The sequence below is a fragment of the Typopeltis vanoorti genome, chromosome 8 (assembly GCF_054136105.1).
Source record: "Typopeltis vanoorti isolate ZY-2024b chromosome 8, IOZ_Tvanoo_1.0, whole genome shotgun sequence".
Classification (NCBI taxonomy): Eukaryota; Metazoa; Arthropoda; class Arachnida; order Uropygi; family Thelyphonidae; genus Typopeltis; species Typopeltis vanoorti.
The window spans coordinates 63,466,677-63,489,189 of NC_143556.1; the positions used below are offsets into that span (position 1 = coordinate 63,466,677).

The 22,513-nt window shown below is 34.0% G+C and overlaps 1 protein-coding gene across 1 annotated transcript in view; it reads right to left on the reverse strand.

Moving 5' to 3' along the window:
• The window catches only part of LOC150104052 (LIM/homeobox protein Lhx9-like), a 67,889-nt gene extending 46,666 nt beyond the window's left edge, over window positions 1–21,223 (reverse strand). The window contains exon 1 of the mRNA XM_090396716.1: window positions 20,799–21,223. Within this exon, the coding sequence (XP_090252842.1) occupies window positions 20,799–21,013 (215 nt within the window). The 5' untranslated portion in view covers window positions 21,014–21,223. The remainder of the gene's footprint in view (window positions 1–20,798) is intronic.
• Between the last annotated feature and the right edge of the window lie 1,290 nt (window positions 21,224–22,513).

The following is a 22,513-nucleotide window of genomic DNA, read 5'->3' on the forward strand; positions in this document are numbered from 1 at the left end:
GCTTAATGGAGACCTGAAGTGATTTGAAAAAGCTTCATGTTTGATCTCTAGAGCAGGATTTTTAGATTATGCATGAAATGAAATATATTAAACACGTTAAAAAATTAGTCCACCCATTGCATGACACTAAAGGGCATAGATTTACAACCTTGGGTGGGTGGGTGGGTGGGTGAGGGAGGAAGAAAGAGAGAGAGAAACTTTAGTTGGCCAAGTGGACAGCAGGTCTGCTCTCCAGGCTGTGGATTTGAATCCCACCTTGTGCATGAATATTTTATAAACGCTAGGAGGGAAGTGAAGTGAGATCATATCTCTCTCTCTCTCTACTTATTGGAGACCTGAAGTGATTTGAAAAAAATTTCGTTTGATTTCTAGAGTGAATGGGAGCAACATAAAAAAAAAATACAAGGGCGCAAGTCAATGATGGCAATTACAGTGGAAAAATTCTAAACATAAGCATTGTACAAAGAAATGAGGTTAAGTTTCTTCTGTATTCTGTGTTCAAGATAAGGAGTGCGCGAATTTCTTTCATTTTTTTTGGGGGGGGGCATTTTTCAGAATATCCTCATGCAGGTCAAATGCTATCTGAAGACTTCGCTGATGTTTGGAATTACACACTGTTGAGACAATTTCCTCAATATATCGAAAGTAGAGATTCAATAATTTAAATACTAATTCTTCGAAGTCGTGGACACATGACTCATGTTGAGATGTAAAATCCCTATGTCAGGTAATTGGTTTGTTATCGCTTCATGAGAGGCCTGAAATAACTGGATAGTTGGTAGTTATAGCTGTGCAGAATTACGGCGGAAGCAGCTTTGACTATGAGGCCATGTATTATGTCTATATATTGCGTGTGTTCTTCTGACGGTTGGTTGTTTCGTGGAATGAAAACGTGAGTTTCAAGGAAGAAAAACCCTTCAACCCGCAAGAGGCCGGCTAATTCATCTCCCTTAAAATGTTCTTCGCACTCTAGACAGGATTCTGACCAGGGTCTTTCTAACCAAAGGTTGCTGTTGATACCAACTGAGCTCGATATGGCTTGAAAAATACTTTTAATTAATGTGTAAAATAGAGTTCCTGGATGCTATAAATGTACAACCTGTCGTAAGCACAAGATCATAAGGAAAAATACACAAAAAAGTAAACATACAATCTGTACCTCATCCCTTTATTGTTAATATTTGTAGTTCGTATGGTAACAAAATATCAAATTTTATATTTTAAGTATTGTAACGAAGTCACTTCGATGTGTGCATTTTATCCTTTGCGTGAACTCATAAGTAGGAAAAATCTACAGGTATTGGATTAGAACTATAAAATGATCAGGAAATCTGTCCTTTTTTCTCCAACCACATATTCCGAAAATGGGTATCCAAAGTAATCCAATATTGCAAAGTAATCCCCAAAATCGGGGTTAACCAGTTTAGCTGGAACATGATATTAGGATAACACGACATCCGTCGTGTATTTTCTATCATGAAAAGCTACTGTTTATTTTACTCTCTGAAAAACAACAAAAAGTCGGTCTAATGCTAATTTGTAAGTGCGCGTACACACACACACACACACACACACACACACACACACACACACACACACACACACACACACACACACACACACACACACACACACACACAGTTTCTTTCAGGATCTATATATAACTAGAAACCTGGAAATGTTGCTTGAGGAAATTGTCTATTTCTTTCATCCATAATCATAGCGAATTCAAATCAGATTATCGATATCACTTTCAGTGACAAGCTCAATGATCTACATCTTATAGAACTTATATCGTCTATAAACAGTAGGCCGAGGAACTCCCTACTTCAAACATGCATGGTCACATGACTTCAGATCCCTAACTCACCAACTCGCTCAACTGTTTCTCGTGCTTCCGGTGGATGTACGTTTCACATCATTGCTAGTTTCTTTAAACTGATTATACTACTGCTTGATACCTTTATTATCAAATAGGTTAGGGTTAATTTAAGCTAAAAAAGATTCGTCTAAATTCTCGTTGTACACGAATTACTGACTCGAATATTGCAAACCAGAGTTGTTGTTGTGGTCTTTTTTTTTCTCGCTGAACTGTCCCCATTTTTGATAATACCTGCTGATTAGAATTGGATGTAGCGCATACACAGTCTTTGAGTTGTGAACAACCGTTAGGTGAGGAAATTATCAATAGAATTGTTTGAAAAATATTGCATTTAAAAGATATTTTTTGGAAACTTAGTATTGTATCTCCTCAAAAAACACTAATTTTTGGTTCAAAAATCGAACTATAAATATTAAAGAACTTGAGATAAACAGCGATGCTTATATTCAGCCGACGTCAGTATTCTTCACGAAAGGATAAAATTAATATTTGATAGTCGTGGATGTGCGAGAATTTTCAGTCAGCAACGAGCAATAGGATGTTGATAAAGAATAAAAGCTCGAAAATAAATTCAAGAATATAGAAGTCGAGAGTGGAAGAAAGTAGTATATTTGGAATATTCCAATCTGCACGTTAGGAAGAGATAGACTTGGCTAATAGTAGGCCGTTATTACAACTTTTAAGGAAGACAGAACGATGCATTTCTCATCGTAAATAAGAATATAACTTATCTTATTTAGTATAAGCTTGCTTTGAAGTAACTCGAAAAAAAAAAAAAACTTTGGCCTTTCTTGAAGCCAAGTGACTGTTCATAAAGAAAGATTATGTTATTCGTATACAGTATATTAAATACACTGGACAAAAAATCTTTTAAGCAAATATGGTGATTTTTTACAAATTCAAAATTTGTAAAAATTTTGAATTTGTAATACTCCACGTATCATTTATTTCACCCATATTAGTCTGACGAAGAAAAAAAAGCGTGATGTAAAAAAAAAAAATAAATGCATCCTTTTAACAATATATTACTACCCACAAACTTAACGTTACCAAGGGTGATCGAATATAATGGCTTAAATGTCAACCATATTATTTTTCATTCCATTTACTACAAAATTGTATCGTTTATAATTGTCCATTTGCGTGCAATGAAAAATCCCTTTATTTTAGCTTCACTTTATCCTTGGAAATTATACAGAGATTAATTTTTTTATGAAGTCCCGTTTAATGAGAACAGGTTAAAAACGTTTTTGAACTTAGCACGATGAGTCTTAGATTCCTTGAAGACACCGGATTAATAATAATAAAAATAATAATATAATAAGGAATGTTTGTCACGATTGTGTTATATGTATTTCATTGAATAGTCTAGCTTATCATAAAAAGGTGCTTTCGCAATAGCCTTCTTTTTTGATGACGTCATTCAGTATTGAACAGCAGTGAACTGAGTGCTGTTTTTAGCTACTCTATGTTTCCCAAAATTCGTTGAGCCTATTGAATTTGTTTTATTCATTAACTTTTGTATTTGACATGCCCGCTAAAATTTGGTCAATGAATGGAATTTTGGGTTTGATCGGATCATTTTGATGGCAAAACTAGGTACAAGAATATTAAAAGAATATTATAAAAGAAAAGAACATTTCCTAGGCATTCTATATCATGCTAAAAGGCAAAGTATAAAATACTCCCGGCAGTGACTTTTAATGTCGCAAGGCGAGTCACGTGACTTTCGACGCTCGCCTGAAACAGAGAGCCAGAGCACTTCCTAACCTAACCTAACCTGAAACGTTCATGCCGCCTATGGACATTAGAGTAAAGACGATGGAAGCGAGAAAATAGAAGGTTATGATGTTAATATTTTGTGTACTCTTTGCTTCAATATTCAGAATACTGTCAAAGGTAAAATTCGATCTAAATTGAATCTGGAAATACAGGCCAAAAAAATGAAAATGGATTCCGACAAAAAATTTCCTCCTGCACCTTTCGGGGCCACTGCGCGAGTTCCTATCCCAGACGTCGACAAGGGACGGAGTGACTCGCGCAATCTGCTGGCGATTGTTATGAGTATGACAGACGATGGTTTTTACCGACTTGGAACTGGACCAACTCTATGCCAGACCACAATTGACTTTATGTCCCAAGGACTTACTGAGAGTTGGAGACGTTCCTGACCACGAAATAGCTCTCCGGTAAGCCGCTTCCGCTCAGTTCAAGGGTTCGTGAGGTGTACTTGCAAGACCAAGTGCCGAAATTTGAAGTGCTTTTGTATGAAAAAGGCAGTTAAGTGCAATTCATAATGTCATTCCAGTCTACCTTGTAGCAACAAGTAGTTCAGCACTGGTCTTTTTCTCTTTTTGTAGAAAAATCCGATATCTTACATTTTGTACTTCTTACATTTTCACATGCATCTTTTCAATAAAGGTCTTTTTCATACTTTGACGAAATAGCATTTGTCATTCTATATAATGCCTAGGGAAAGTATGTAACAATCTAACAATCTAATTAAAAATAACGACAACAATCTAAGCAATGTTAAAATAAAACAGTTAAAATAATGTCTGCTTTTCACACTTTGCCGGTAACATATATACTGACAAGTTTTACTAAGACCTTTGCTTCAGAATTAGCATTCATTTCTGTATCTCCTTTAAAGGCTGTCCTACTCATCCGGCATCTATCCAACAGCATGGAAGCAAACTTTTATCCATGCATGAATCTAATAAGTTTTAAGCATTTTGAGAAACGCACCTAAAGCATCTCTACATTCAGCTGGAATAATGAACAGTTTAACTACAGAATGGAATTATTACCAAACACCTTTTTTTTTTTAATTTATTTGATTGTCTCCGATAATTTCTGTCTGTTGACTCATGCACAATAAAGAATGCATTTGTCGTCATATGTAACATATCGATTTTGTAAATGTTCGAATCGTTTTTGTTAATTTTTCTCTTGCAGATGGCTCGATTTAACCTAAAATGAGAAACACGACAAATCTTTCCGCAATTACATTATGTCATTCGAAAACATTTTCTAATTTTCTCCCTGCAAATCCGATTTAAACAAACTAAAACTGAAATATCTTCTCGACAACATTTCAGAATCTGTTTATTTTTATTTTTTAGAATCTATATAGTCGTAGCAGCATTATTATATGCGTATACAGATTAAATGAACGAACAAAATGAAGCTATTAGGTGTTTTACGCATTTTACAAAATGTGCCTAATATCGACACTATATATGTCTAGCTAGCTGAGTATAATATATCTTGATATAAATGTTAAATATATACCAAACTAATCCAAGGTGTTTTTAAGGAAAGTAGAAAAAAGTCAAGCAGCTGTCCTCTCAGAAAGTACTTCCCAATCAATAAAAGTGTTAAACAAGTTGATTCAGTTGATGAGACTTTTTTACAGCTCCTCTTTAACTGGTGTGCAGAAGCTTGACTGGACCAGGACGGATATCAATCTCTCAGGAAGAAGCTAAGCAATCTTCGATTGGGTGAAGATATTGACATTTTCTTAGTATATCCCACTGAACTAATGGAGATTATAAATGAACTGACTAATCCAAGCGAACTGGTAGAACTCAAAATGAATTTTACGAAAACCAAATTCATGAATAGTAGCCCCAAAATTCCTATCATGCTACATGGTGTTAGCTCTGAAAACGTGCTGGAGTATATCCACTATCTGTGACAAATAATATCCTTCAACAATAGACAAGACCTAGAAATGCAGTACAGAGTAACCAAACTATGGAATAATTATTGGTGATTGGGCAAATGGATGAAGAGTGATTCACTAATCGCAAACTGTTGGAGTCCATATAATATGGACTCTAGTTTTGTCTTTGAAAAATAGTATGCCAACAAGCAATGAAAAGAAGTATTGTAAGAATTAAAAAAGCACAGACAGTAAAAAAATCAGACATTAGGTAGTTAACAAAACTTGATGCTCTTCAAAATGCCATTCAATTAAAGTGCAACTAGCTGACCATGTAGATAAAAGATGACAGATGGAGAGTCCTGACTACAGTTTGTATTAAGGTTAGGATTAAGATCCAGTAGAATACAAAGAATGAGGTGGAGAGATGAGATCATGGGAACGCACGAAACATTTAAATAGAATGGCCGTGAGAGAGAGAGAGAGAGAGAGAGAGAGAGAAATATAGGAAAGGTCTTTGTGCAGCAGTGGGATGCAGTAGGTTGATATCATCATCATATATTTACTTTGAATGTGGAAAAGGCACGTGTACTTTATTGTTACTTTATTTCCTTATCCAGCGTACTACTCGTTTCATTTCATATGATCATCTTCCCCCTTTGCAATAAAAAGTGGTAGCATTTAATTGATTAAAGATAAAAAAAAAATCCATTTAATTGGAAATGGTGGTCTAGAAACTGATATACGCTTCAACAGATTCGCCGATCATTTATTGTTTAACCTTACCTTTAGGTTTGCATCACTTAATTACCCATGTCTGGTGTAGTGGCTCTACTGTGAAAATTAGGACAAAAGTTTTATTAGAGTAATTCCCAATTTACTTCTAGACTTGATTTTTTATTATTCTTGATGAAACAAACGTGGTTCGTCCGCGTCTCTCGCTAAATGGAAGTTCATTGACCTTGAATGATAAATTGCTACCTTTCAAGAAAAAAAATTCAATTCACATTTAAACGAACTGCTTGGTACGCTATCTGCAGATGGACTTATGATTATTTTGTGGTTTATGCAATAATAATAATAATTTGGCTCTGATTTAGTTTAATTTTTATAAATCAAATTTTTTCCCACTTTTTTTTTTTTTTTGGGGAAATCTTTGCCTTTAATAATTATTTTATGTAAAACATGAAAGAATTATTAAAGATACATGTTTATTCAGTAAGCAGACAGTTGATAAGGGGATGTACTTTTGAATGAGGATTTCCCTTTTTATCCATCTTTAATATCGTGGATGGTATCCTTGTTGTTAGCTTCGAACAGCTATTTAGAAGCGAGAACAAGGAGAGGAAGGTCATCCCCTCCTCCTACTTCTTTTTTCCACGTATACTCTTTTATGTATATGCACACTTTGAGGAATTTCTCAGTCATGTACAACAAACTTCTGTGCGATCCTGTCAAAGGCTTCATTTTCTGTCTTTGAATTCCCTTTAAGAACCTTCACTGAGTCTACTGAACTCTTTCACCCCCCCTCCTCCTGACACACACACACACACACACACACACACACACACACACACACACACACACACACACACACACACACACACACACACACACACACACACACACACACACACACACACACTCTGACATGGTTGCATATTACAGCACCGTAGTTAACGCTACTGCGTTATTCAATAAACGAACTCTACCAAATGATTTGTCCGCGTTTGCAGCGGCTAAACAGAGCGGCTTCTGTGAATTGGGTACTGCGCGTAGTTAGAAACAACTTACATAGTACGCTGCGTGTAGGCGTGCCATTTGACCATGCGCACGGCTCATTTTTAATAAAACCTCTCTATGAAGTATCCAACCACGAAACTATTACAAAAGCTAGGATTTTTTTTTTCAGTCAGTTTTCTACCGCTATCAGTATCACTCACTTGTCTAATCTTTTCTCGAAGGGAAATAAGTCATTTTTATTGCATGTCATGAATGACAATTAAGATTGATTGTTGTTGAAAGTGTTTTATCTTATATACTATCTAATCAGGTAATCTCGTTTCTTTTACAGTTCTCCTTAACTCATACTTCAACGTTTGACCCCATTTATTATGTTCAACATTACATTGTCTATATAAGGACTTACTATTTCGCCTTTTCTGGATTTATTTCTGAATATTTATTTATTTAATGGCTCTTCAAGGAAATTCATAGTTATGTATCCAAGTGGAAAACCCTTTTTTATTAATCTAATAAAAGCAGAAACCGTGTCTCCAAATTTTTCCCAGTGAATAAACCGCAAAAGCATTGGTGTGATATTGGTATTGGTGTGTGTGCATATATGTATAGATTATAGTGCATGTGTATACGCGGGATAAAAATCTCTGATTTTTCATTCTGCAACAGAAAAAGAAAGCTCAAGATTACTTATCTAATAGGCGCAGCAGATCATGTAGATATATTAACTGTCCTCTCATGGCATTAATTTGGTTTACACTATGCCAAATGAATGGTTCAATTCGAGCCGTTGAGCCTAACACGTTAAGAGAAAGATAATGAAACACTATATATTCCTGTCGTCACCGTCATTCCTAGCCTCTATTACTATATCCAGAAAATACCTGGTGTAATAGATGGCGCTCTCTCTCTCTCAGATTCACACCATTCAATTTCTCGCTGAGGTTCTGTATTAACTGTATGCTTTTCTGTAGGTATTTTCAGTGGCATTTTGCTGGCTTCCATCATTCTTCTACTTCCAATAAGTCTGCAAAAAGACAAGCAAACTTAACGGGCTTGCTTGTCTTTTTACAAACAAACATTATTAACAAACTCTGAAATCGGAATCCAGTTTCAAACCTGTCGAACGAACTTCTCGTTCACCCCCCCCCCTCACGCTGTCCTCCTGCACACCGCTTTCCCCAAAGGACCACCACCTTCAGCTGCTCATGAAATTATCTTTTTTTTTTCTTAACCACTTGTCCACACATAACACTAATGCACTGTTGGTTTTGCGACCTCTTGTGTATGAGATTAATATAAAAATGAGAAAAGGATCGACTAGCAGTTCAAAAGTTCTATGGGAGAGGTATATATATTAGTAAAAAAAAAAAAATATATATATATATATATATATATATATATATATATATATATATATATATTTTTTTTTTTTTTTTAATTCAATTCAACACATCTGTGCTGTTGATTGCCAGACTTTGGCAATCAACAGCACAGCCTACACTGGTGTAAAAGGCTCTACGGATTAGTTACAGTGCCTTTTGCACTAGTGTAAAAGGCACTATGACTGACAGTAGAGTGTTGAAAGTTGGTACCATAGAGAGATGAATTGCTACATCTTTCACAATCGTATAGGTAGGTGTTGATGTAATAAATTACCTGGGAAATGGTGTATGCTTGAGTGCATCATTTCAACTGTGACGTTTGGTAGAACTATTTCAATATTGTATCGTCTGAAACTTAAGGTTATAGTACCTTGAAGGAGGAATGCTGTCGAATATGCAGTATTGCTGAATTAACAATGGAATGCTTTCTACGTTGTGGCAGTTTTTCGGAATGGACCCATGTAGTAAGACATTCTCATATTTCAATATGAGAATGTCTTACTACAAGTGTTATTGTGCCATGATTTGAGGAAAATGACATGGGAAAACTTGCCTACAACCGATGTTGAATGAACTGGAACATAAGGTAAATCCCAGACACCTACATCTAATAGATGTGTTGAATTGGGGGGGGGGGGGTATTGATGATGGATGACTGGTCCAAAATACCTGATTCATATTATCACAGACTGGGAGAGGTGGCCCTTATATTTCGCTTCTTGTTACAAGAACAGTTTCATATAGAAAGCTAAGAAATGGTAAACATATATTCAAAATGTACATTACTCGTCACCTGTTTACAAATAAAGTCTCATCATATCTGTAAATGTGTGGCATGCTGTTATTCTTCCAAAGAGCCAATGAATACTTTTAAACATCCATTATAATGAGATGCTATTTATAAATGATTCTATGAGTGAAATATTACGGTGATCGCTTCTCAGAAATTAGTATTGACATGTAAATTGATGGCAAATTTCACCATTTATATTTAGTAACTTCATAAAATATGGCTGATTATGCAAAACTGGTTTCCAACAGACTAAATGTGTCCATTACGTGTTAATATGCCCATTAAATGAGATAGTTGTTTGCTATTCTTTCAACAGAAAATTTGATTTGACTGTGGAGTTCATTTTCTTTAAATATTGTAGTAAGTCCACCTCTAATTACAACAGGACTATAAAAACGTCATCTACAAAGGGAAGCCATATTCGAGGCTGTGAAAATATAGTACTAAAGAGTTGATTTTCAAAATGTTACTTGAAATAGACTGATAAATGCAGATGAGATAGAACTGCTATCTGTGGCTCCTTTACATTATTTCTAAATATTTTTTTCTCGAGTAAATATTCAGAATTATTTTGAAACTAAATAATTGAACAGCTTCAGAAATCTCATAGAAGACGATAAGTTTCATTGAAAGTATGTTTGTGTTTAATGAAGACATCCAGGAAATAATAATTTCTGTATTAAGTAACAATGATATATATATATATATATATATTGTTTTAATTTTGTTTTAATATATTTATATAAATATATAAATATATTAATACTACAAATTGCTATATATATATATATATATATTTAAAATCAGTCTTATTTTTATATGAAGTGGCCATTAAAATTTCGAAGTTAATTAGAAAGACATTTAAGGCAGTATGTGAGAGAACAATGCAATCCACTATTGAGATCAGAATTCAATAAAGTAAAGATTACATAAAATAACTAGAATAATCTAATAAACTAATCCTCGCAGGCCTTGCCATCGATACTAGACAGAGTTTAACGGAAACAAATGAAGGTAATTCATTAAAGTCAATTTAAATGTCATAATCTTTTGTTTGAGGCATTTACGCATTTTCCAAATTTGATTTGCTCAGCTTGTATGCTAATTTCAAAATTTCGGGAATAATTGCCATAAATGTCGCTAATATTTTTATTGTTATAATTTTAAGAGAATTGTAAATAAAATATTACATTATCATCAGATTTTATTTCAATATCAAAAGTCTGGGCATTGATCATCACATGCTGTCCATGTTCTAATTATTATATACATATTTCCTTCTTTTTGTTTTAAATTATGAGCAGTGTAATTTAAAATCAGATTACATGCCAGTATCAAAAATTGGTAAAGTAGTTGATTATCGCATATTGCTAATACGTAATTATTTATACATAATCTCTCTCCTGTTATTTATTAATATATTTTTATTTCGAAATTATCATTTGTAAATGAATGCAACTAATAATTTAGAATTATAATACATTCTAAATTAATTGTAAATGCGCGCTATCGAATGAAATTTATCATCAGATTGTAACAAATTTAAATTCTAAGAAGCGATCAGTAAACTTTTATTGATATAATACTGATATACATAGTCTTCTTAATGGACTTTTAAAAATGTTCATTAGTTCTTTTAAATGTAGGAGAATAGTGTGTTCTGCACATGCATCTGTGTTGAGACTCGTGCTGTAAAAGTTGTGACTCGTGACATGCGCTTCGTTTTTTAGCGGGCGCACCCCAATACATATACTCCCCCTCCTCCTCTCTCTCTCTCTCTGAATATGCCCTTGTAATATAAGAACTAGTAAATCATAATGCTCGCACTTGTTAAAACGTTATTTTTAGTATGCTAATATGTACACAAACTAAGAAGGTCATAGTAGATATATATTACGCTAAAATTGGCAATGAAAAAAAAAAAACAATAAAAATAACTGAGATCTCTCTGTCTCTCTCTCTCTCTCTCTCTCTCTGAACAGACTGGCAAAAAGTTATGTGGTATCCCTCAAACAGAAGTTAAGACTGTTTTAGCAACCCTAGAAGTTTCATGTTGAATTAACTGTGGGGCGAGGTTCTGTAAATACGGTGGGGTGAGGCTCTCTCACAGTTTCTTCATATGCAGTACATTTGCGGAATATTCTATATGAATATAAAATCAGTAATAATTGTCAAATAGTGAAATTGAATCATTTAGATTTCAATATTGAAATAAAATAATTCGTACAAATCTTATTGCAGTTGGTGAAAGGCAATACTTTGAAATTTTAAAAGGCCATACTCCGCATGAATATTGTATGTACATGAAAGTCTATTATATTGCTGTAAATGGGGAGACCAGGTGGTCCAGAGTGCTAACCAACTGTTTATCTTGAATTATCTTGAAAGCGTTACGACTCAATTTGCTTAAACTCTAATTACATTAATTTAACTAATTAATTAATTTGATTTTCAATAAATTAATTAATTAATGACTTATAATTATTTATTTGTTATTTAAAATTCTTCTGAAATGTATACTCAAGTTCTTGTAACCACCTGACATACTGACCTCAGATATTTATTTCAAGGTCATTCCGATTAATTTAGAAATTAATTCAGATATTAATTTAATTAATCTATTTACAATCCATTTTCTTTAAGGGTATTACTCCATATTTAAAAATGGAATATACTTTTTTTTTGTACTGACTTGGGTAGTACAAAAAATTATTATTAAGAAATTATTCTTTCTTATGTTCACTATACCAAATTATATTTGGTATAGTGGGTAGGCTAAGGATATTTTTTATCAATTGTATATATATTTTGTATTTTTAATTTATTTATTTTTCCATAGTCCGGAAACCTTTCTCTAGAGACCCAAACATGGAACTTTTTTCTAGACACTTCAAGCCTCCAATAAGTGGGGCAGTGGTCTCACACCGGAAAATGAAATTTATCTCCCACTAAAGACAATACCAAGCATCCGTGCCCACAGTGGGATTCGAATCTATAGCCTGTTGGTTGGAGAGCGAATACGCTAACCACTCAACCATTGTATGTAATTTCTATGTATGTGCATAACATGTACGGCATATATACAATATATATATATATATAACTATTTAAAAAAATTTTTTTTTCCTTACTCCTAAATGATGCAGTCGTACAATAATTGCCGAAAATTTGAGGCAATAAAGCGATATACTTGAATTCGAATTCCATCTATAATGTAAAGAACTTTTATAAGTGCTTTTTAAGTGAAGGGGAATTAGCCAGTCTCATACGAAGTGGTGGCAGGGATTTCCCCCATCTCTCTCTCTCTCTCTCTCTCTCACACACACACACACACACACACAGCCAACCGGTCAGAACAGAAAACACATTATTAACTTAACAGGCAAACAAATATAATACACTCACATCAGGGCATTTCATTTCTTTAGCAATCATTTCAGACAACTCAATACAATTCAATATTGAAATTATTTGTTGTTTATTTTGACAAACACATCGTATTATGATTTATCGCCAAACAAGATCTAGAATTAACACGTATAATAACAGTTATTTGTCCAGTCTATGAATCACATTTGTGGTTTCTGAGGTTCGCACATCGAAATATACTTCCGGATCATTTATTCTTTCAGTTTTATTCATTTTTAGGAAATATCCATCTGCCACATAGACATTGATTTTCTAATCAGAAAAATTAAATGCACGCTTTCACGCGAGACTAATAACGAGGGAGAAAGATGTCATTATAGCATGTCTGTGAATAGGCTGAGACTGTCATAGCTGCCATTATCGCTAAATGCTCTTTAGTATCATTACACGCTGTTCTCACTTTGTTATCGCTTAAGTGGCTTGCTAAGGCAGAGGTTCAAGTGGATAAATAATGATATTTCCGTTCTCTCTCTCTCTCTCCTTGTTTTCTCTCGCCAACTGGATGCTGTTTCTCCAGTGCTCCAATAGAAATTTAAAAAAATGATGAGATACTTGTCGAATTTCAAAAAATGTTATTTTTTATATTTCTAAAAAAAAATTAAAAAAAGACATGTCAACTGTCAGTAGAACAAATCAAATTATAAATGTTAAAAAATAAATAAAACCAAACGACAGAAATGTGTAATTATTGTTTAAGTGTTGTAATTCAGCCAGTTACATATATATATATATATATATATATATATATATATATATATAAATTGTACTGAAAAAACTGGTCACCATCTATGTAAAGTTTGGAAAATGTGTACTAGAGCATCACTTGATCAAGAAAGTTGACTCATCATCGGACTCCAACTCATATTTTAACACAGCGTTTACTTAATTAATGATTCCCATTCTGAAACAAAGAGATTTTCACATGCTAATTCAATTAGAGAGAGAGAGCAAAATACGACAATACACGATAATTCTTTGCATGTTTTCCTAAGGAGTAGTGAGAGTGATGTGGGAGGATATTTTTATCAACGAGAAACGTGTTTATTCATTTATTTAATTCCTTTGAAACAGACAGATCAGCCGGATGACAAACATATGTAGTTGACATATATAATTCATAAAGTATATATGACACTTACATCGTCAGTAATTCTATGCCACTTAACCCAACCCATCCATGTAATAGCATGATTAATGGTTACTAGTAACGCCGATTTCCATTCTAAGCAAGGCAGACATTCAGTTTCGGACATTTCTCTGCTTATAACAGACTGAAGTATATTCTTCTATTTATAAAAATTTATCAATTTATTATTATTATTATTCTCCCAACTTATACAAGCATTCCTGATAACTAAATTTTATATACTAGAAATGTTGCAGTTAAGAAAAAAAAAATCGGTTTGCCTGTCTACTTCGGTTTCATCGATTAGAATATGCTAAAAAAGTTTGAGAAAAGTCGCCCAGTGGTGTTGACACCAAGCTCGACTTAATTTCTTGTCCTTGACCCGTATATATGGCAAGGCTTGTGACCGCATGTGTGTGTGTGTGTGTGTGTGTGTGTGCGTGCGTGGTAGAATACAGTATAGTACTCGAAGCACTATGCGTAAAAAAGTCTGAGGTGTTTCTTTCCCTTGTGACCGTAGCAAGTGATCTGCACTACGGGACTTTCCGCTTGTGCAGTGAACTGAGGTCAAAGACTGTTAGAGGGTCACAACAGATAAGATCTGAGTGAATGCACTCTAGGACCAGCTAGTTTCTCTTTTTTTTGTCTCTCTATGTCTGTCTCTGTGAGCAGTACATTTGCAAATGTTTTTGCATATATTGTATGGCGTGTGAGTGGGGGAAGGCGAGATAACAAAACAATGATAAAGAAGTTAGCACCGGGGGGAGGGGGACGCATATAAATGAAAATACAACATAGAAAAAATGTTGAAATTTAATTAATTCTTTATTTACAAAAGTTTAAAAAATCCTCAAGTTAAATAAACGGCATATACTTTATTCTTTTCTTGGCTGCCATTTATAAATCATAAATATTAATAAAGTAAATCAGAAATATCATATATCGTTTGGTCTCGCTATATACTGACGGTCTGAAGATAAATGAGCTGTATTTTGTGTAACTGAATTCCGGTAGTCAAGTCAAGTCAAGTCAGCAAGTGCTTAGAAGCTTCTGTGTTTCATCAAAATGGTTAATGGGTAATTGTAGGAATTGCAGATGGAGAAAAATATTTTAGTTCGAAGAATTTTTTTTCTCTAATGGCATTTCTCCTATATATTTTATGTTTCTTTGAGTTTTTTTTTTTTTGGAGGGGGGGCAATGATGTGAATGGACTCTACTTACAATTTTTATTGTTCTAACATGAAAAATGGACTATAACTCATATTCCATGGATTTATCCAAAAATTTATCTTTGGCCCAGCGGTTGGCGTATCCATTTTTGAACCAGCTGTGGGTTTGAATCGCACCATGAGAATGGATATTTTGTGAATGTCTTTAGGTGGTAAACGAACTTTACCACCTACCACACCTTTCTATATCGCAGACTTGTAGTTGCTTGAAAGTTCAATTTTGTTCCGTAGAGCAGGATTTCTTAATTATCTAATCTTTGGCCTAATCCGCTTTTGTCTAACAGACCTTCATGGGCAAGTTTTCCATACGAAACTCTCCATTGTCGCGTTGACTGTAACGTTATCGAGTTTACGTGAATTAGATTTGTTATTAAACAATATAACTGTAAAATATCTTTCTGTTTTTTTTTCATCCTAAAAAACTGCACGAGTCTAAATAGAATATTAGCTTTTAATGAATGGAATCGATCGATCCTGTCAATGATGAGAATAATTAAGACACTAGACACCGCAAAGCAATGTATTAACATTTGTTCTCAAGCAAATGTGGCTGGGATTTGTTCTTCTGTTGAAAAAGATAAAGAGGCTTAGATAGATATATACGCTCAGATTATGATCAAATTTCTACTCAACTACACAGAACAGAAGTCTTTGTCCTACGATAAACTGTAATATTTAAAAATAAAACTGTCTTGAGATTTCTTTTTATGTATTTTGCTAATCGGTTTTACATTTGGCATGTTGATAGTAATTAACTGTGCGACATAAATGCCAATCAATAAAAATGGAACGGCTCTAGAATAAGTTAGCTAATAGAAGAATTAACGGTATTAGATATAATTTTAGAACAGACAAGAATGAACTTCATATGAGATATGCTATTTTTTATATAGTTTATATGCTTTAACGTTAGTTCAAAGGAAAAAAAAATAATGGACACGCGATCGGCAGTATTGGCTGCTTGGAGTTTGTCATACTTAATGCTTTTGATAAAAATTTTTCGTTTAACACGACTCAGAGCTAAACATGATTGCATCACAGAATTTCCTAATGAATTCCACCGTGTTTTTGTTCAGCTAGCCATTGCACCCGTTTTCCAGTAGATAGAGACAGCGTGCTTTTTTTTTTTTTTTTTTTTTTTTTTACAATTGAATACTGCCCAAGCGACTATGAAACAGCTGCACAGGTATTCTTCGCTAATGAGAGTAGGTTCTTTGTATGTCAGCATAGTTTAGAATAATCATTCATAACAGTATGGCCTAAACTGTTTTTCTTATTTCATCTCGGTCACATTCAATATGATTTCAGTAGTAGTTGACTGGCAAATAATTTACGTGAGCAGTTTAACTGAAGAGTTCACTAGCTTTGATTTTACGAAATTTTTATTTGTCTAACATTATTATTTATTTATTTTGTATTAAGTTGTCAACAGTGGTGCGATTAATAAAAACGGCAGCGCTAGACATTGTTCACTGAGCATTTAGAGTAACTAGATTGCTGGCATCTAAACTTGATTTCCTTAAAGACTAAACAGCATTTTTTTTTTTTTTTTTTTTACTTTTCGCTAACTTCGAAATCGGTTTTATGCTTTTCACTTTAAGCACCACCTTTGCTCATCTTCATATTTAAAACATACTATTAAAGTAATTATTTTAAGACATGCATAATTTGAGATTATTTTTTTAAGGTTTAATTTTACGATCAACAGTATCTGCGCAGATTGCTGGCGAATGCAGACTTTAATTTTGAGAACGATGACTGAGAAATACTTCAAAAAAAGAAAAAAAAAAGGCGAGAACACGGAATTATCTTTCCAATCGCGTATCTCTGGAGTCGCTATCAAAAATTGCATACCTTCCGGATGTTTTTCTCTACTTCTGACCATTCTTAGTGGCGAAGTATTTCATGTTTATGAATGTCTAAATGCTTTTTCACTTATTTTGAGCGGACAGAGGTCTCATTGTCTGATTTGTATTACTTTGCATATTTTACAAAGATGAACAAATATTTTTGTCATAATTTTATTTTACTACCTGAACAAATTTGTCACTCTATTAATAAGGATCGCGATTTATTTAAGCAACATCTACTTGTGACATAAAATTTGAATGAAATTTTGCAGATTGATTTTCGATTCAGTTTTCGAGTTCATATTAAAATCCTCTTGTTATTGCTTAATTATGGATTTCACTCTACAAATAAAACCGATATTTTATATATAAACACGCATATAGGGCTTGACAGGATTACGTCTAAGGTTTGTCAGTGGTTGGCGCTATGAAATTTATACATAACATTAATAATCTGCTGTAATTATAGCCCCCGTCCTACCAGGTAGGTATCCTTGGTTTTCGTAACCATAATTTTAGGATGTTAACTGGCCTTACTCCATGAAATATTACAGCATTTAAAAAGAAAGAACCAACTCTCAGCTTCACTCAGTTATAAACACTCATTGAAAAGTTCGAGATTTACTAGCGAAAAGATTGTGAATGCTTTCACAACTTATTGCGAAGTTGATTTCCGTATAATTGTTCCGCGAAACAAATTATGAAAAACAAAACCAGCAAATATAATGGAAAATGCATTATACATTACATAAAATTAACTACTTGATTTATGAAATGTACTGTCCATAACTAATGATGTCTCAGGGCCTTACAGTGCCTATTTTTAGTATAGGAGCCTAGGAATGTATTTCCCTTTTGATATTTTTAAAATCATTCCACGAATTACTTTCCCATGTTTGTCATTTAATATAATATTTTGCTAACAACAGTAGGAATCGGGACAAGTTTACTGAGAGACTTAATCTCCGCTTGACGGAGACCCGTTGTTCGTGGGCTACGCGTTGACTATCTCTGGCATACGATATAGAGCTCGGAAGGTGTAGAAGATTGGCTAGCAAGTACGGTATATTTGTTAATGTATACGTAGAGTGACTGTTCATACAAAATGAAAGTTTTAACCTGCGTTTAAATAATTTGAAGTAAGTAAATTGGTATGGCATATTTATTTTAATAACTTTTGATTTTGTTTTGCTATTTAATTAACTTTAAATACTAATGTTAATTTCTGTTAACTATAGAAATATTTTTTTTAAAAAACGAGAATAATGTTATTAATTTTATCATTCGGATCAAAAAGCCTAAGGAATATAATAATCAAATAACTATAGTACAGTGAAGTAATATTTATAAACCTATATTTATTTATTTTATTATTTTGTTGATGTCGTCGTTATTTTCGAATGCATACAACATAAAACATCTTGATTCTTTAGTTTATGTAGCACTATTTTTAAATTAAACCTAGTACATTTAGTATCGTTGTTAATAAAAAATTAACACTAACATTATCTTATTAATTTATTAATAAAAACCTTTGTTAATTAATTAACATTAATCAATAAACGTTTGGCAAAAACAGTAGTTGTATAAACACTTATTCCACACATTATAGGTGGATTGTTTTCGCAACAATATTAAACAAATATATTAAATATATTAAACAAACGACAAATTATGAAATGAAGATCATGGGGGGGGGGGAGATGGTTGGAAGGGTCAGATACCTCTGACATCAATTCAGAAACATTCTGAGAATGTTTATGAGAATTGGGCATAACGTTGTAAACATCTGTTTCGTTCTTTCGTTAATTAAATTAGCTACTGTCAAGTTTAGCAATAGTTGAATCAGTAAAATATACATGTTTTATGTTAATTTCACTCACGGAGGGTTACAATCCAGGCTCTAGAGGCCAAACATCGTACTTTTTTTTATGTGTGTGTGTGTATATATATATATATATATTGCATATAGCAACTATAGTTGCTATAACTATGACATAAAGGTAGTGTTACCCCTTTGTGCTCTTCATAAACGCTGAATACACACTAACAAATAATTCACTCATAATACTGAAAGATTTAACCGTCTCTGATTAGTCATGTTTAAAAATTGTATCCATGCTGAGAGATTTTGATTCTGTTGAAGATAGTGAAATATACCACTAACCCAAAAGAAGATGAGAACTAACCGCAAGAGCTCAGAACATAACTAAAATTCTCCAGGAACTGGATGAAAATTATTTCTAAGAAGGGTGACTAAAAAGCATACCACGGATACTACTATGGACAAGGATATTTTATTACAGACGTTGACAAGTATTTCAGTTTTCATATTAACAACATCAACGAAGTACCCGTTCTTCTCTTTCCTGATTAATATACGGTTTTCACCATCCTCTTATTAGTTTTTTTTTTCTACTTTTTGTAGTTATGTTTTTCACTTCGTCTGGTAAATTTGAAAGATGCTGATTCTATATGAAGCTTTTCATTTTCTTAAATTTAACATGTTAGGCTGCCTTTTTTAACATATTAGTTTTGGGCTAACTTAAAACTCTTGCGATATTATTCATATACCAAACACAAGTGAACAAGTAAAAGCAACGTTGAGAGTTGTTATCCTGACTATTAGTACACTAAATAGAAAATGATATTGTTGATGAAGCAGTGGCTACTAAAAGTAAGTGTTACACAAAACCGTTCATGAGGAAAAATATGATATCGGATACAGGGGATCCTCTCTCTCTGCAGTTAGTCATTGTGTCAGATAGTTTAAAAAAGTAGTAACATGATTCATGAAGAGTCTACCGATATCTAGATTTCAGTTACTTTCCTTACAGTTTGTTTCAGTCTTTTTTTTTTTCTTTTCTAGTTATTAATTGATGACATGAATTCTTCCTATATATTTCGTATCTGAACTTGCAGACAAATGCTTCATGACCGCTGCTCTGGAAGCGCTCTGGTAAACAAAATCCGATAATAGTCTTCTTATTAGACACTAAAGAATGCCTTTGGAAGGAAATGTTACAATGAAAACTTAAAATGATTAAATATGCGATAAATTTGACAACTAGATCCTTAGCGATCTCCTAGGATTAAGAGCAGACTGATTATATTACTAGAGCGAGCAGTGTACTCTTTGTCGGAAAAAAGCCTACTCTTGCTTCAGTAGTATATCTCTGGCTAGTCTCTTTTTGTGCTACAACACAAAATCATTTTTTTGCATTAAAATAAAAGTTGTTCCATGAATATAAATAAAGGCATATTTGAAATTATACCTAAAGAGAATTTTTGACATTTCAAGACGTGACTTTCTTAGTTTAAACAAGTAAAGTTTTGATTATACTAATCCTAAATTTTGTTTGTAAAAACGATAAATGTATTCATGTAGTCTATGTACTCTCTAAACTAAGATTAAACTAATCTAAACTAATCTATTCTCTAAACTAAGATTTCTGCTAATCACGAAGTTTTCCCCCCCTCTCTAACTCAGTAATAAAAAGGATGTTTGTATATATGGTATTTTTCAAAATCGGTTTAATTCTACATTTCGTGCTATAAATAACATACGAGAAGGTTCATGAAATTTCCGAAACATCCTACTATAATTGTATCAAGATTGTTCAAGTAAGAATTGCGTTTCGGTCATAACAAGAGAAAGTCGCGTAAAAATCATTTACAAACTTTCGACTTGACTTACCTGTAATAATCCTCCTTACAGTAGATGTTCCCGTCACGAGCGAAACACGTGAGCTCGGAGTCCAGCTGCAGCTTACACTCACAGCACGTCAGACACCTCACGTGCCACTGTCTGTCCACGGCCAGCAAATAGTAACGGTCGGCGATCTTGCCACCGCAACCTGCGCACACATTTGGAGCGGGCGGTTCGTAGTCACCGTTACTAATCACCGGCATCGCTGACAATTTCGGTCCGCACAGTCTCGCTTGTGCCAGGACGTCTTTACGCCGGCAGCTTCACGCCGCGACCCCTCGAAACGTGCCCTTCTTCACCATACAGTCAAAGCACATAGCCACGAGCGCTAACCGAGGGGGTGTCCTAACGCCGTCGCCCGTACGGTCGCAAAGCAACTGTCTCTTTCCGAGCTAGTAAGCGCGTTCTCACACCGTCCCTCATATAAGAAACTACCAGATGCGGCTCCCTGTTGAGACGCACTGGCGCGAGAAACTACCGCTGCGGCGGGGAACAAGCAACTGCACACTCCCGCCCGGAGGCACATGTTGGAAACTCCGCCTCTAAAGTCGCCATCCAATCCAGACATAAACCCACTGAATATTGGGCGGATGCTGTCAGTAGCAAGACGTTTATCACATCACAACTAGATGAGTGACAGAAGAGGGTGCTGTTACGGCACGGGCATTTTCAGTTGGCGAATGACGGCTACAGTTGCCTAATACGGTGACACTTTAATCTGCTCCGCTTTAGGTTGTCGTTTGCCTTTAAAATCAGGAGCCCAAGACTGTTTCTTCTCTATCGACGTTTATAAACGCTTTAAGAACCTGCTGATGTACTGCCGCGTTGATATATATACTAACGACGATAAAAACTGGCAACAATTTATAATTTTGATAGTTATCAGTTTTGTGTTCGCACACTGCTAACAGGGACTTTGATATTTTTGGTTGTAGATAGAAGACAGTTTGTGTTGATTATCATGAAATAAGAGACACTACACATGTGCAGTTGTTAAGTAGATTATCGCCCTTAACCGATTTGAAAATCATTCGGTATCGTTCGAAACGAAGGGAGAAATGTTTCTATAAAAGACATTAAAGACATGCTTCTATGTACGTGCTCCAAAGTTTGATCATGTACATTTCTAAAGAATTTCTTTCTAATAATAATAAAAAAAAAATTACTTCATCTTCTGCCTTTCCTTGACTCAAGAATCTGTTTGCGGTCAGTTTAGTCTTTTATTTTTTAAAACGGACCATCTTGTTAGAAAGGAATATCTATAATATCTATAAATTGCATAATTCGGTGAGTTTGTCTTTTCTCTAGCATCCATAACAGACGAAAGTAGCTAAATATCTAAATACTTCTTTCTGAAACCGACTAACTTAGCTTTGCTTGAGAGAATTAATAAAAATTGATTAGGTTTAGCACTTTCCAGGAGAAAGGCCTTTGACGAGGTTATTTTCATCGACAAGTTTGTGTTTTTAACAAACTCACCACAATTTCTGCAATGAAAAAATGTCGTATAGAAATCAGAAAATGAAAACCAATTCATTTTGTCGTTTTCATATACTTTAGTTCATTTACTTTTTTTTTTTTTTCCCGTACAACAATAATATAGCGCATGTTGTACTAACGGGCAAAATATTACTGATGTAGAAGTAACTCGCCACGAACGAACTAATCCTTTCGCCCCCCCCCCTTTTTTTGTTCGTATGGAA